General features: G+C 36.8%; 1 protein-coding gene across 1 annotated transcript; it reads left to right on the top strand.

Annotated features, from left to right (window-relative positions):
• The first annotated feature begins 8299 nt into the window (after positions 1-8299).
• Positions 8300-13067, top strand: LOC101293815. The gene is made up of 6 exons (XM_004306637.1): positions 8300-8375; positions 10466-11230; positions 11360-11851; positions 11943-12002; positions 12088-12504; positions 12613-13067. Exons 2-6 carry the CDS (start codon positions 10550-10552, stop codon positions 13030-13032), a joined length of 2070 nt encoding a protein of 689 aa, XP_004306685.1. The 5' UTR covers positions 8300-8375; positions 10466-10549; the 3' UTR covers positions 13033-13067.
• Positions 13068-17660: the final 4593 nt, after the last annotated feature.

Here is a 17660-nt window from a genome sequence, read left to right as displayed (position 1 = left end):
GGCACTTGAGGATATACTACAAGAACTTAGAACATGAAGCATGGAAGAGACCTACATCCTCCCCTTATGATGCAATCACTCAAAACCATGTTTTTCATCTTGTGTGACCTTAATCTTGCCATCGACTTGGGGAAAAATACATTTCTCAGCCGGGAGGATCAACCGACTCTAATTTTTCAGTACATTTTTCAAGCTAGAACTCGTAAGCAGAAACTCAGTCCCTTAACAAAGCAAGCAAAGATAATCTGATTCTCCAAACAATTAGATGAATCCCCACCACATCTAGCACATTAGGATGGACCCAAGATAAGATCATAGCACCAATGCATAATGCATTGGAATCATCTTCTACTTTTTTTCTTGCCAAAATTGAAATGAAAACGCTTTCTAACCCTTTTGAGGCATCCCCAAGCAAAATCCCCAGGACTGCTAACAAGATAGTATCAAGTAGTCAGATAAGATAATTTCATCTTTCAACAAGATAAGATGATGATCAGAAGTAGTTGTTCAATCCCTTAAGTCATTGGATCGATCACCCACTGTTTGGTTTACCCTGTGTGCTTGTTTAGTTATAAATAGAATCCGATTAATACCACAAAGGATTTCTGAAACCTTTCCCACCTCCTTCCTTTGGAACTAAGGGAGAGCCATGCATATAATTATACATTGCTTATCGATCTCCGATTCTTATCGTCCCGTACGTGTGACTGTTTCTGGCTGCTACTAGGGTTTGCTTCTCTTGGATCCCAGCTTTTTTAGGTAATGCTTGCTTGCTTGGCTTTCTCAGTCACGCTTGCCATGTGATAATCGATTAAAAACAAGAAAGATGAGTCAGTTTGGCAATAAGAAACAAACCTTTCTTTCGGTCGATATATGCTTTTGTCATTTCCTTACATCTTGTAAATCTTGTGATGTTTTCTTCTGCTCACTTTCTAAGTTATTCTCTCATCCTCCCCCATTCATTCATGGAAAACCACATCTTTTGCTTTGCAACCCCGGCCACACCCAAATGCAACTTTCTCTACTAATTGTGTGTCGATCCTTCCTCGTGATACTGTTAGTTATCTTCATTCATAAATAGACAACACACACTTATTTTCTTTTTTGAAAATTTTAGATTCTTTTTCTTCATTTTTAATATCCCAAAAGAGGCAAAAATAGATTAGAGAAGCATCGATTTAAAGTAGAGTGATGAAGCCCAGTACAATTTGGTCTAGCGGTATAGTCTTCCCTTAGTAAGTTAGAGGTTGTGAGTTTGACTCACAAAATTGTAATATTGTTTACCTGATCAAAAAAAAAAAAGTGTGTCTATTGTCACCCCACAAACCACTTTGCTCACCTCACATTCTCTTTACACCCCACTCATATAATTTTAATTGTAAGTCTACTTTGTTCACACATTAACAATACCTAAAAAACCATTTTCTCAATTCTATTTTGTTCATCTTACATTCTTTGTTCACCCTACATTCTCTTCATATATATTTTGTGAAATTCATATTTGTTCAAGGTAAGTAAAATCACCAAGTGAACAAAAATTCACATGAAAATATAAATCCAAGTTAAAGAAAAAGAAAAAACTTTCAAATTTAACAACTCAATGATATCAGTCGATATCAAGATGCACAATGTCTGTAAATGTATATCTAATAGCAACGTCTTCCATACTTCTAAGTTTCTTGAACTAATTTATCCGTTGTTCATAAATACGGTACAATATATAGTTGTCCATGAGAATTTACATACAAAGTCGACATGGGAAATAATGAGTAAATGGATAGACGAATCATCAACAAAAAAAAAATACAAACAATTTACCTCATCTTCAGGTTAAATGCTTGTGTCTTCATACTCACGACCGAATATGATAAATATGGGTTAGAGTTATGAAATTTGTGTTCATCCAAAACAAAAAGATAAAAAAAATTGTAATTTGTAACAACTTATTGTCCCTTGCTGTAATTTTACATCAGGGTATTTTGGTAATTCAATAAATCAATAACGTGTGGGGTGAGCAAAGTGATTTGTGGGGTGACAATAGACGCATTAAAAAAAAAGGTAGAGTGATGAAGCATCCAACTTTTTTTAGGCAATCAATTGTTTAATATTGTACGTTTATTTATTATTTATTTTAGAAAGGTAAAATCTTTATATGTAATCAAAATTACAGACCATAGGCCCAAGGATATCGGTGGTGGACAAAAATTTCTCACTCGCCGCCCTACCTAACCACCAACAATTACAGTAGGCAATAATCGATAGAGGTTCAACTGTAACCTAACATATTCCAGAAGTTTTGATACATCCATAGTTTCATATAGTTAACTTAAAAAAGAACCAATCATTTCATACACTATATGTCGAAATTGTCAGCATATATGTACATGCAACCTCCTCATTATATTAACAACAAGAGATGACCGACGTTAAAATAATCTCTAAAAACGACATCATAACCACGACACGAACACTTGCCGCTGCAAACCACCGGCCTCCAACCCTGCACCACCGCATCTCCCAACGACCATACCTCCATGTCGGAACAGTTCGCCCGCACCCAATCATGCCAACAGTGTCTGAACCATTCTAATGGTGCTACGGCTCCATAAATTTTTGAAACAAAAACAGTTTCACTAAAATTCTTCCTAAATAGAATGTCACACTTTTGATTCATGAAGCTTAATTAGGGTTTGCAATTTACATGCAAAACAAAAAAAAAGTTTGATATATTTATCACGTTTTGTTCTTATCTATGGAAGAACACATGACACATGACTTTCCACATACAATGAATATCACATATTTAGATGATAGGAACAATTGACCTAATTTTTTTTTTTTTTTGAAAGATCGATAGGACAAGATTAATTTCAACGAACATAAATGGAAGTAAGCATTAATTTTGAGTTTGCAATTATAGGTTAAGACGGGTCCAATAATCAATTCTGAGTGTTAACAGAGCATTGCAATATTGTTTCTGAGGTCCTTGTCACAGTATGCACGTGTTCGCAGTCACTCAAATTCGACCATTTCTTTTTTTTTGACTTGTTGAATTTCTTCTCTTTGATTATTCATCAAGAAAGCGATTTTACAATGAGACGAAGATATTAAGAAAAGAAAAAAAGGTGATGTTGATAATATCGTTCATTTTTAGCAAATATTTAAGGAGTGAAAGTGTGGAATATTAGCAAGTGATGTCATATCACGAGAATAGTGGTTCTAATGAGGACTATTAAGTTGATGACTTCTTCATTTTATCCATTTTTCATTCGCATATTCACCCTCCCATATCATGAGATACAGGTTTGTGATTTTGTTTTCCTATGGGGAAATTAATTAAAACTCTTAAAACAAAAAGAAATAAAAATTCACAATCCCAAATCATTATGGCGTTTAGCGTCTCATTTTTATGTAATTGATGAACAAATTATATGAGACTCTCCATGCAATTTCATATTGTTTGAGACTTTATTATATGCATATTTTAAGAAGAATACCGATTTGAAATAGGGTAATTAATGTTACACAAACAAAACACGACATTTTTAATTGTCTCCCGAGTCTCAGTTTAGTAAAGTTGATTCTCTTCCTTGCTTAGTTGCTTGTAAGCTGTATCAGATTACTGAGGATCTACATTATGTTCTTAAGCCTAATTTGGTATAGCTTTAATTTTTTTTAAAAAATCAGCTTTTAATCAAACTTTTAGATTTTATAGTATTTGGTAAATGAAAGAAAAATATATTTTTTTGAAAATTACAGGTCACTGACAACAACTCCTGAATGTTACTTTTAAAAATAACTGTCACTAAAACATTGGAAAATTAATAAATTTTATCTTAGCAACATTTTTAAAACTAATATTTACCAAACACAAAACTGTTTTAATTCATAACTAATTATTTTTATAATACAACAGCAATAGTTTTTTTTTTAAAAATTCACAACAATATCAAACTAGCCTTTAGTTATTCGTGTGAAAAGGCTAATGCTGCAACTTCTAAATTCCTTCGTGTGCGTGAAAAGACTATCATCAGCGGAGTGGAACCGAGTGAAGGTAAAAACACAGCTATATAATGGGGATGTATACCTGCTGCAATATGATTGGCAACCCAGGATTTTAAAGGGACAAGATTATTACTATATGGAGCTTTCGTGCTTGCCATTGTCCATATTCCAAAATTCAATGAGCTTCGACTTCATTGGAGCATTGTTAAAGTATAGCTAAGAGATCAGTACCCTTGCATGCACAGACCAAGGTGCTTCAATTTTCTCTGGCTTTTTTCATGACAAGGATTGCACAACGAGCAATGAGATCGTCCAAGCACTTCCAATAAATGTTTTGCAAATTATGAAATATAGAGTTAACACAGAGCTCTCATAATATTGCTCAAAGAAAACAGACGAAAACTATATTTATACAGTAACGAGTTAGCTAATTTTGTATATTGTGCAGTCCTATTCTTTGAGCAGAACAATGCAGACATGATTGACATCTACAAGCTAGCATGAAAATAAAAATTATATATTGAACATTAATCAAAAGTTCAAAACTACAAACTCAAATGTTGTGTCCGTCCTGCGATGAAAATAATCATTCTCTCTTTGAAAGAGGAGTAAGGCTATGGTATATATGAAAGAGACCAAAAGCTAGCATTGCAATTCTGCATTTCCATCGAATCATTATGTTTTTAGTTTTATATATATAATATATATATATATATATTATATAGTTTCTATCTAGAACGAAGCTTTGAAATTAAAATGTAAAGTTCTTTATTTGACTCACTTTTAAGTCATACTTCGACATCTTCACCGTTTAGTTTGTAGAATCAAATGTATAGATCACTTATGTAAAGTTTCATCGAATTTGATGATCGTTTAAGTTTTCATAATCGTTATTTACACAAAACGATCATCAATCTTGATGATATTTTGTATGAATGATCTATACATTAGTATCAATAATCTGAACGATAGAGATATGAACATATAACGAAAAAGTGAGTCAAATAAAAAACTTCATATTTTAATTTAGAGCGAAACTTTACTTTAGATATGATCTGATATACAGAAAACAATTGAATAGAAAAAGAAGCAGGATTTGAATAGACCAAGCTATTAGAAAACAGAAGCAATTGAACAAATCAAGGACTTAATTAAACGAATGTTGTAGAGAAAGAGATCGAAAATAACGATAAGATTAACGAAGCTAATAGACTAGTCTACAGACTTGACGTACACAACAACTTTCTGGAAAATGGACCACGTCTAGCTAGTACTAATTATTAAGTAAACCAAACTTCACTGGAGTTTTACTCTTATTCTACAGAGTACAAACCTCCAAAGAAGAACGTAATCATCAAGGCGTGCAGAGGAGAGGCTATCGTGTGGCCTTAGGGTTGGTTCTCACTACAAACCCTAGAATCCCCTTTTTTTTTTTTTTCGATGATGAAAGAAACCCTGCTAGAATCCCATGATTTCTGGGAAGATAGAGCTTTGTTTTTCCATGATGATTTTCCCGTAATTATACCTGCAGTTAAGCTTTTTCACTTTCGGGTACAAAGCTTATTATGAACTTATCAAAGTAGTTGTTTTGATTGGATATTTTTGAGAGATTCGGTAGTGGTTTCTTTTGGCTGGTTTGCAACTTTGCATAGATGAATCATGAATGAGTGGATAAGGTCGAGTACTCGAGTAGATTCCAATATACGAAATTAGAAATGGCATAATAATCGAAAGTAATGGAGAATATGCATCTGGAATCTTGGATTGAACCAAAGGCATCTGCCAAAATCTGAATGATATTAGTTGGTTTGGTTTCATATGAGTCGTGACAGTACCCGTGAAGGTTTTGAACTGTTTGAGGTTGACGTTCTATTGTGCATGATGAGTTAAAGTAGACAGATCACGAAACACAGTGATCATTGAAGTAGATATATGTGTGACAGTTACACTCCTACAACTCAACTAGACAAGGAAACGATGCTTGGACATAGTTTCACGGTTTTAACTTTTAAACCTTGAAATGACTAGGATGTCGATGGATCGATATCTCTAAACCTAAAGGGGTGGATACACCTCGGTGAAAATTATGTTTAATTTTCTGCTTTTAATTGTGTCAGTGGGTGTTTTAGAAGCTTGTTAGGAACAAATCTAGTGACACATGTGAAATTATCTAATTGTGTATTGCAACACAATACATGACCACTTTAACCGTATTGTGGTTCAAACTTGAGTTGGGACTTGAGACTACCAGGAAGCTCAACAAGTGGGGTTAACTAAAACCAAGCCACTCACCTTTTTGATCAAATGAGTTGTCATTCATATAGAATAAATTACAACTTACAAAACAAGCATAAGCCACTAAATGGACCATTTATAATAAATATTAGAGCAAAGGGTCGGAAAATAATTTCCAGCCTGCCAGTTTTCCGGTGCACCATGAGACAAGAAAATTATCATCAAAACCAGAAGACTAGTCTAACAAACTGCCAACATAGTTGGTAAGAAAACATCGACATCCCATTAGGTAGCGGCTCTAACCCATGAAGGACAAACGAGTCATATATATAACCCTAACAATCTGTGAAATGTTTTTATAAAACATAGTTGCAAATGAATTTTCTTTTTTTTTTGGTCAATGCAAATGAATTTTCTTGTGTGAAGATTAGATATATACGCATGACCCATCCATGCTGGCCAATTGGGCCAACTATACAAAAAATCTCTTGCATTGCAGAAATCAAAGCCCAAACGTAGTATTTGCTTCAACTTCACTTCAGTCCAATAACACGAAGCCCCAAACATTCTTCCATTTCCGGTTCACACACACGACCCGAGAAGGCCATAGTATAACCTCCCGGCGTTTCGGCACTGACAGAACTCACAGAAGCTCTGCTAAACGGAGACGTGGCCGCACTGCGCAATGGAAAAACAAGAGGAAACCGGAGTGCCACGTCATGCCGGTGCCGCTGGAAATGGAGGGAAACAGGAGAAGGATGGAGGTGGCCGGGTTGCATGCAGTAGTGTAATAGTACTAGTGTAACCGGCCAGCCGGTGGATGAAATGTGTAAGCTACTGTGGTCGGGTGCTACATGCAACCGCACATCTGGCCGGGAAAAATACAGCGGGGCTTTAACAGTCGGTTACGATTTATGAAGGTCTGGACAAACCTTTGTTTTGTCAGCTTTGCATATGTTACGGTGGTGCTGCCTCGCATGAACTTGCAGTTTTTTATTCCTCTAGCTGGTCTGACGAAAATGACCCTGATTAGAGCCCAAGTGAATGTTGCTTCTGATTAATCATCTCCATTGTATAAAAGAGCTTGCTATCAACATAAAAATATTTCCCATTTATATAGTTTTCCCTTTCTTTGATATCATCCTTGTTTGCACCTATATGCATCTGATGCTGGTGACGATGAATTGATGATATTCAGCACGTATGTGGAAAGTTACACATTCTGATATTGAACAAAGTATATATTTGAAATAATTTATGACATAGGTATATTTTAGTTTTGTAGATCTTTAATTATTTTGATCGCAATAAAGAGATTGAACCCGGAGATTGAAATGCATCCGTCTTGTCATTTTTAAAACAAAAATCTAGTAGTCAAGTAAATATATATCATGAATATGAAAACAAGATCTCAAAACAAAGAAGAGAAAAGTTCTGATTAATTTTGTATATTTGTATTTGTAAGTATAAAGCTCTAAACTAAATCTATGTTGCATTATTCACTTGTAAAACTACACATACATAACCTAAGACTATATGAAACATGTTAAAATGTTTAGCCCTAAGATATTGATTAGATGTATAGGATGTCAATCTCCTACTTCTGATTTCCTTTACAACTAATCAATGGTAAGGAATTGGGTAGATCGAGTTGTAGTGATTACTTAAAAACTAATGGTGGATTAAGGTTGGCAAACCAGAACAGAATCATGAGGGCATTTTGGACATAAAGAAATTGATTCGGAGGTGGCAACTCCTCAAGTCCACGTGAACAGATTCTTCATGGCTGTTTCTGTAACCTCCTCCTTATATATTAATTCCTCCAATTATAGTAAAAGCCAGATCTTACTCCGAGAAACAAAGAAAGAAAGAAAACCCGAGAAAACAAGAGGTTTCTGAAACCACATATCAAGATCGATCAGCATCAAAATATTCAGAATCGCGTCTAAGTTCACTTTGTGTTCATCATCCTACATTCTCAGATAACGATCACCTCGAGCATTTTAACCGGAATATCCTCCATCGTCGGGGCTCCGGCCATGATATGGCCGCCTGGTTCAGTGTTTATGGTCTCCTTGACAATGTGATACTGTGAAAAGACAAGCTTTCGCATATATCACCGGCGAAGTTTTAAGGTACCTTCTTCACATATATTTCTTTTCTGGGTTTAAGTTTTGTTATGTATAGCATGAGTATGTACTGTCTTTGTTCCTTGCATTTTCTGGATTTGTTTTTATATTGAGCTGTGTTTTTATGATTTTTGTGGGAGATATGTTCCTCTTGCTATTTGTTTTCGTTTTTTTTTTGGTTCTACAGTCAAACCATGCATAATTCATTTCAAAGAGCTAGAGCACAAAAAACAGCACTCGAATACTTTTTCCAAGTTGTTCCATCCCAATTCAAAATAGAGAACATAATGCAGAAATAGAGAAATTTTTAAAATTATATGTACGTAGTTTTAGATCTTTGAATCACTTAGTGTGTGTGTGTGTATATATGTATATTGATCCAGTGTATGAGAAAAACTAGAATCACTTGGTTTTTAATGAAGGTTTGCTGGGAGACAATTGAGATTACTAAACTGATCATGGAATGATTTAGTAGTTATGTTTTTACTGGTGGCCGAAATTTTTTACACTTTTTTTCTTCTGTCCGAGTTTTTTTTTATGCTATTGAAATGTTCTCATATAAGATCTGATTCTACAGTCATTTTAATATTTCAGTCATATATATGTTCTACCTTATCGATCAAGAAATAAATAATAACAGTTTTAAGACTTGAAAACTTCTTAAAGTAATATGGGGTCGGCTTTAACTTCCGTTAATCAACTACCTAATCACGATAATTACTAGAAAAGATCCATTTTGTAGAAACAAGCATGTCTAAGAATTTTCAAGCAGGTCATCACAACCGTCATAGGTTAATTTGTTGTCTTCAAAAAGATAAACAAAACAATCTTAGAACAACAAGTTTTGTTTGATCAAAGATTAGAATATATACAAGTTAAAGTGCAATTCCTATACAGATAGATAGGAAGGGCGGGCACTCCTAAGGTTTGGTTAGCTAGAGATTCTTGTCGATGGGGTGAGTCAAGGTAAACCATCGAATTGAAGCTAACAACTAAAACTACCAAAATAATGAAACGTATTAATTCGAATTACCAAGACACCTATCCCCTTGCATGAGATTTATGATTGCTTCATGTTGAATAATCTTGTGGCTAAAGAAATTGGATCGATGCAAGAAACTAGAAGAAACGACTTAGCTATTTTTCCATATTAATTGGTTGCAACAACTATACCCCATATTAGAAGCAATCAAATACTATGAATGAATTTTTTTAGGTGCACCGAATTACTTGAAATCCATGTAGTATTAATACTGAGTAATTATCACAATTTATTTGGAAGAAGCATTTGTGAAGGAAAATTAGTTCTACAAACTAATTAGTTGGAAACCAGCTGATTCATTTTACTACAGACACTTTCGAGCTTGTATTTAAGCAAGCTCGATCACTCTAAGGAAGTGACCCTTTGTTTCCAAAGAAAAAACTAAGCTCAAGAAACAACTCATAAAGCTCACGTAGCATCTTATTAAAACCCAAATCTTTCCCCTACAAGGTTGGAGTCATTGTACAACAATGAAAGCTCCCTGATGGAAGTTGTTATACATGTATCAAAAAAGGTAAAAACGTTGTAAAGGGTATCTATTTTATGCTCGAATAGAGGCTTGTTTTACGCGTAAGGTTATATGGACCTTCTCGACAATGTTGTCCAAAGAAATGTGGTCATCATCTCCTAGCAAACATGCATTGTTAACTTGTTATTGGTCAAACCCTAATGTTTAAAGTAGGTACGTTACATTGGATTTTTACGATAAAATCATAGTTAAAAACTTATAACTATCTATATTAGTGATGGTTTCATTATGTTCTCGAATATTACGATGTATTGATTTGTCCAAAATCATAGCGATGTTTTTGTCTAAATAGCATGTTTAATGACTTCAAACCCCCATAGTGATCAATGGACTAGTAATAGCCTTGTGTACATAATGGTAGTTTCCAAATGTCTCCGTTGTTAACAAAGAGGAGGTAGTTGATTATATAAGTCCATTATTACAGGCTAATACAATTTCAAGAACTTGCCAGAACTTGGCCGAATTGCCAATCTTCACAAAGAGTTAGACATTGTTCGCTAACCTACTTTGATCCTCATCTTTCAGGGCAAGTTTTGATAGTATAATACCTTTGGAAAAGTTGAAGCTACCAAGAGCTTTGCTGAACTTCACTTGCAGTCTGTTACAACCATGGCATGCACTTCATTATTATCTATACCTAGCTCTCCGGCTTCCACAAGGCCTATAGACGTCTTTAAAGAGCAGAGTGGTCTTCGGCGATCACGGTCCAGCAAAGACCTTTACAGACGTGCCAGCTGTATGCGGCGGTCTTATTCTGATAACCATCTTTGCTACTGCATCAAGCCTATTCATGCTGCATCAGTGCAACCAAAACTAAAGAACAGCCGGTCCATGGGCTTATTCCCCTTTCAGTTTTCGAGCTCCATTCTCCCAAACTCGGTTAGATCATTTTTGTTCGATGCAGACACGAGTAAGCATATGACCATGGCGGAGAGGGAAATGGAAATGGAAATGGTCGATAACTCTGGTGAGACGGGTGAAGGGGAAGGAGATCAAGAGATAAAGAGAGCTAATTGGGTGGAGAGGCTTGTGGAGATCAGAAGTAAATGGAGGAATAGGCAGCAGAAAGAGGTTGGGGATGAAGACAGTGGTTGCCGAGAAGTTGAAGATGGTGATTGTGAATGTGGAGAGGGTGGTTGCTCAGTGGATTATAGTACAGATGAAGATGATGGAGAGATAACTCCCGAATTTTTCAAAAGGTTTTCGGTCAAGGTACCATGGTCTGATACCAAACAATTTTCTCAGCTAGCCTTCTTGAGCAACCTGGCATATGTAATACCACTGATCAAGGTATGGTAATGTCTTTCTTCAGCGTAGTTCATAAATCATACACTTACATTGAAAAGTAGAGATGTTCAAAAGTTAAGTATGTCAACCATGTGAAGTAAATCCTTAGTATATCATTGCATGTGTGTGCAGGCTGATGATTTGAAGAGATATTATGGCCTACAGTTTGTAACATCTTCTCTAGAAAAGAAAGCAGAGGCAGAGGAATTTAAAGAAATACTTGATCAGGACTCTACCCGTGTACCTGTAGTTGATGAAGAATCCAGTTCAGAGGCAGCTATAGACTCTGAGAAAAAGCATTCATGTCATCCATCTGTTGCTTACGAAATTGCAGCCTCAGCAGCATCTTATGTTCGCTCGCGTGACATGGATGGTGGTGATGTAGATAATTCATTCATAAATGCAGATCAACTACAACAACGAGATGAAGGAGGTAGCTCCCCCAGAAATCTCAAGTCAGAGGTAGCTGCTTCCTTAACCGCATCAACAATGACACTCATGGTTACAGCAGGGGAAAAGGTAAAACAAGAAACAGCGCAGGACCTTCGGTCACCCCACACTGCACCTTGTGAATGGTTTGTTTGTGATGACACCAGTACATGTACTCGCTGTTTCGTGATCCAGGTAATTATTTACCCCTTCATCTAGATGGTACTCTAATCTGACACAGAGATGTTATGCAATTGTAACTAAGCAAATTGTTCATGACTTGCAGGGTTCAGACTCCCTTGCATCCTGGCAGGCGAACCTCTTCTTTGAACCCACAAAGTTTGAGGTAAGCATAAGATACAGAACTCCATACTGGCTGCTGTCTGGGAAGAAAATGAGAAACCGCTGACAAACCTTAAATATTTGTACAGGAAACAAATGTACTTGTTCACAGAGGAATCTATGAAGCAGCAAAGGGAATGTACGAGCAATTTTTGCCACAAATAATGGAGCACTTGAAGAGATACGGGGAGCGTGCAAAGCTTCAGTTCACTGGCCATTCTCTTGGAGGAAGCCTTTCTCTTCTAGTTCACTTGATGTTACTGACCAAGAAGATTGTCAATCCCTCCACTCTCAGGCCAGTTGTGACATTTGGCTCACCATTTGTGTTTTGCGGAGGCCAGAAAATACTAGACGATTTGGGTGTGGATGAGAACCAAATCCATTGTGTGATGATGCATAGAGACATTGTCCCAAGAGCCTTCTCCTGCAACTACCCAAACCATGTGGCTACGCTCCTCAAGCGTTTAAGTGGTTCATTTAGATCACACCCTTGTCTGATAAAAAAGGTTAGTACCACTATATGTCACTAGATCATGGTATATATGATCAACTTTTCACTAAATTCAAAGTTTGGCTTGTGACTCACTTCTTCTATTGCCTGTCTTTTTATGCAGAAAATGTTGTACACTCCAATGGGTAAACTATTCATTCTGCAACCTGATGAAAACTCATCTCCGCCACACCCCCTTCTCCCTATGGGGAGTGCCCTCTATGCTTTAGACAAGACTCGACATGGGTACTCTTCAAGCGTCCTTAGGGCCTTCTTAAACAACCCGCATCCACTAGAAACCCTAAGCGATCCTACAGCTTATGGTTCAGAAGGTACAATCTTACGGGACCATGACTCGAGCAATTATCTGAAGGCTGTGAATGGTGTCCTTAGGTTACACACAAAGAAGGTTCTTCGCAGAGCTAGGAGACACAGGAGTATCTTGTGGCCGCTACTTACTTCACCATCTCCACACACATGGAACCATGAAAATACTCTGGAGACTGGCAGATTGGTGAAGAAGGAGATTCTCACAGGAGTTTGAGATTATTTTGGGGTTCCTGTACATGCATGTAGATTGTAGAGTATGTCATAAGAAGTTGAGTAGAGGATTAGTCTGTTCTCTCTGTTCAATGTACATCGCTGCCCATATTGACTAATAATACTGCATAAAATGTAAAATCATCGACACAACTAGGCCAAGGCTTAAAGGCAACTACCTGAATGTACAAGAATAAACAGTTTATTCAGCTGGTGATGCAATTTCAGTTTGGATGATTCTAGGGCCAAATTTCTAGTTCAACACGATATAGAATCATTCTCTTACCAGTAAACCAAGTGTAATCAAGATTCTCTTTTTCATCTACTTTGTATCTGAAACAGAGTAGAACGCACAAACATGGTTTCAGGATTCAGACACTAGCTACCGCTACCAAAATAAAAGCAGAAATATACTTTTAACTAAAACAAGCAAGGCTAAAAAACAGTCAAGATTGAACTCTCTTCAACGCTTCTCTTCTCAAGTTTCTTTATATTAGTTTGTTTATTAATTCACTACTAAATGGCTATCAAAACAATTTCAAATGGTGTGTATTGGCCATCGGACACCAATTATTGGTAGCAAAACTCAGTAACAAGATATTAAACTTAAAAACAGATATGCCAAAAGAAAAAGATCAAGTATATGATAAATTTCACTCAAATCTGAAAGTTGAACACTTGGACAAACACTAGTTAAAAGTGCTCACCTATCACTAACTTTAGAGACTCCGTTAACACGAGGAGAGCTGGTGATCTTCGATGACTTCTTTCATTGCCTGGGTTATTAGAGTTTTCAATCAATATAAGCTGTTCTCCCTGCAAGCTTAATGGACTTTGTTATACACATAAATGCATTACAGAAGAACAATTCTGGAAGAATAGAAACAAAATGTTACCTGATCAGAAGTGATCATATCAGATCCCATATGACTGAATAGAGCCTTGTCATCACCAAGTTCTTAACCAAACAGAAACTTTAAGTGTGCTAGTACTTAAGAAACCACTAGATTAAAAACAGACATTATGTGATAATAACTGAATATCACATGAGTGGGAAGCTAACAGTATCAAAAACGTCGGCAGTATGTCTAGGATCTGGTTTATGCAGCTCAATACCAAAGAAGAAATTTCTTCTTTGGTATTGAGCGATTGATTAGAGAAATTGTATTTGATACTGTTAGCTTCCAAAGAGAAATTTCTCAATACCCAAGAAGAAAATTGTACAGAAATTGTAAAAAGGAATATCAATTGAGCACCAATGCTGGACAAACAAAACAGAATACTTGATTTCATCATGAGAAACATAATTTATTTTCCCAGCTTACTCTGTATATGGGAATAAGTATCTAACCATGGCACATGGATTTGGTCACTACTGCATCAACTTGCCAATAACTTGAAAAGTTAACATGAAAATGAAGCGGCCACGGAGAATGAGGCTTGATGTACCTGATCTTATTGAGTTATTCTTTCATCTGCAATTTCAAATATAAAATGAGAGCACTTGAAATCAGAAGCCCACAAAATAAATAAACACCTGATCTTCTCTAACTATGGATGACAATCACACACAGTATCAACATTCACCTATAAACAACAGAATGACAAGAAAAAATTGAAAAGGGTCGTCAACATATATTAGCTATAAGTACCATTGGTAAAGATCCCAGAATCCCCAACAGAGAACAAAACATGAACAACTCTTTAGACCAAAATATCTTACCATGATTCTACATTTCACTACACTATTAAATTAGAAAGCTACCTGAAATCAAACCCAAAGGCCAACATTTAGTACTAACCAGTCAGCCAAGGTAAAACCAAGAAAAGTAATATTCTAGCAAACCCAAATCTGAACCAAAGTTTGTGACATCAGTAGCCAAATCTTTAAGCATGGCTACTTCTAGCAGTACTGAACCTTTACTTGCACTTCAAATTTTCTTTCGACTTCCCCTCTTCCCTTTAACATTTATAGTTTTAATTTGTAACTGCTGAGCATCTACAAATGGACTAGTCCATTCTGTAATACCATTTCTCATTCATATCCTACACAAAAAGCAAACATTTGTATGTCCCAAACCCCAGTAAACTGATAATATGTGCTAAGTTTATGATCAGGTCCCAGATTTGATCTAATAGTTTGTTTAACCCAAGTATATGACAGAACTGGATCATTTTTGCAACATACAAAACCTCAGGTTTTTTCTGCCCAAAAATTTATTCAATACCACTGATCAATATGAAATGTAACTCAGAAACTTACAAAGCAATTAACCAATGCAGAAGTTGCAGAGAAACCAAATAATAGATCGAATAAGAGAAACCCTTATGATAATCTTACCTGAATTAGATGAGAAACAGATATTGTCCGAGCAGAATATAATCAAGTTTCAATTTGGGGATGAGAAAACAGAATCAAAATCCCTGATCTCAAAAGCCCAAAGTTGATACTGGAGTGTGGCTTAGAGGAAAAGGTAGATCAAGAGATGAGAACTGTAAATCTGTGGGTCGATCGTGAAGAAGTGGCCACTTGTCACACATGCAATCCAAAAGGCAGAGAGGTCTGAAACTCTCTCAACACTTTTCTTCTCTAATTTCTTTCTCCTTTGGTGTTATCAATTAGAATAAGCACAAACATGGTTTCAGAATTCAAAACGACAGTATGTGAAATCTGTAACAACAGCAATAGTCAAATTTGAACTCTCTCTATAACGATCGAATCCACTTCATGGAAAAGTGATTAACAAGCAAGCCATGCGTTCTTTTCCCTCTCTTAAAAACTGCATCAAATGGCACGAATGAGCTATTTGATCATGCTTGTGACACACAAAACACTTCTTCTTCATTTGATCATGCTTTGTCAATGAAAAACAAAAAGCTATTATCTTTTAGATTCATAAATCTAAAACAGAAACCAAAGGATGGGTCATATTTACCGTGCATGCTCATCTTCAACTTCAACTCACTCACTCCGAATCACGAAACTCGTCGAGACCTAACTTTGTCTTCCTTTCTTCTTCACTCTTCGTTTTCAACCAGACTCGTACTCCCCACGATCAAGAGAAAATATGCAACTTGCTCCATCTGTTTGTAATCCTTACAGATGTCTCGTTGATAATCTACTCTTATATATAGAAGTAATGAAGTATTAATGTAAGCAGAAGCCCTCTGAGGTCCTTCAACGCCTCCTAATTTGCTCTTCTTTGGGGTTCTAGTTTGAGTCGGCTCAAACCAGTTTCGCTCTCGAATGTTTTTTGCCCCTGTTTTGGCCACACCGGTATGTCTGGGCGAGCAAAGTCTTTTTTAGTTGTTGCGGGCGTGTCACTGTGCGGACGCGAAATGTAGTGGTTATAGTAGCGGGGTGCGCTTAGCCTTTTGCTTCTAATCAAGCGACTGAGGATGGAGAGAGCACCAACTCCACCGCAGGGTTCTTCAGATTCGCCTTGCGTACTGGGCAAGGACTTACAGTAGTCCGCCTGAGCGTCACAATATCGATACTCGACGTAGGATCGAGCAGAGCTTCAATTGGGAAGGAGAGGAAAAAAGAAAGAGAAAGCTCCGGAGAGCGTACGAGGAAACGAAAGGAAAGCTCCGGGGAGCGTCTGAGGTTCGACTAGGTCGAGAATTGTATTGTATTTTGTAGAGTTGAGTTGTTGATTTGTTGTTGTTTTTAGTGAGTCTGCTCGAACTCCTTTATATAGAGTTACTTAGGGCCATAGGTATTGACCCAAAGCATATCAAAGACTTATAGGAGTCTTCAACGATAAATATAGTGAAGGCACTTAAACTTGGTAGCCTCCTGATATGATCACAGATGTATATCGGACGTAACCGACTCTAGGCAACATGATAAAATTTACCCAACCCGTGATCATCTTGATAACTCCATATAGATTGCACTCCTTGCCATGCACGTACTATAGTCAGATGCTTTATCCAATTAAGGACGAGATGACGACGTTCTCTCCAATCAAGCATGCGGTGGCGAAGTATGAAGCCCGACTTTCTTGCATGCGAAATCCAATCGTGCGGAGTCCATCTCACATGCAACCTCTCGGCATGCTAATCATCTATGTGAAGTCGTCTATGCGGGCTATAAGCTCAAAGATATCTCCCTCCAATAATTAAACATACATGCATTTGACTTTGAAAGCCTACTGTACGTGCACCACTAGATATAATCAAGGGCAAGATGATAATATCTCAAGTCGAGCGCGAAAATGCTTGTTGAGTCGGGATGCCATCGAGATGCTTTCAAGTCGTAGCGAGATTCCATCAAGATACCGTCGAGATACTTATGTAATTAAAGGACCACAAGCCATGCACGTGCTCTTGTATATACAAGTTGGGGTACGATGCTAAGTCGAGGCAAGGTGTTCCCCCAGCAATTAAACTCCTCTTGTACGCAAAGTCCGTTATGCGGAGTCTGTTCGTATGCGGACTGTCCAGCTCGCATGACTTCCTGGCGGGCCATCACTTGTAAACCCATTATTTCGGGCTCGCCGGTATGACGTGGACCATAAATTTAACTAATATTCACATAGACAATTACTGTCCAGTAAAATATTAATTTGGGTGTAAACAGCCCCATAAATGGATCGGACTCTTGAAGTTACAGACTATCAAGGGAAA

The sequence above is a fragment of the Fragaria vesca genome, linkage group LG7 (genome assembly GCF_000184155.1).
Source record: "Fragaria vesca subsp. vesca linkage group LG7, FraVesHawaii_1.0, whole genome shotgun sequence".
Taxonomy (NCBI): Eukaryota; Viridiplantae; Streptophyta; class Magnoliopsida; order Rosales; family Rosaceae; genus Fragaria; species Fragaria vesca.
Note: the sequence above shows the minus strand (reverse complement) of the source record. Positions and strands in the feature narration are given on the sequence as shown.

Coding starts and splice junctions, on each gene's coding strand:
- LOC101293815 (XM_004306637.1), top strand. CDS start 10,550: ATGGCATGCACTTCATTATTATCTATACCTAGCTCTCCGGCTTCCACA. Junction 11,852..11,942: donor CTCGCTGTTTCGTGATCCAG/GTAATTATTTAC, acceptor CATGACTTGCAG/GGTTCAGACTCCCTTGCATC. Junction 12,003..12,087: donor TTGAACCCACAAAGTTTGAG/GTAAGCATAAGA, acceptor ATATTTGTACAG/GAAACAAATGTACTTGTTCA.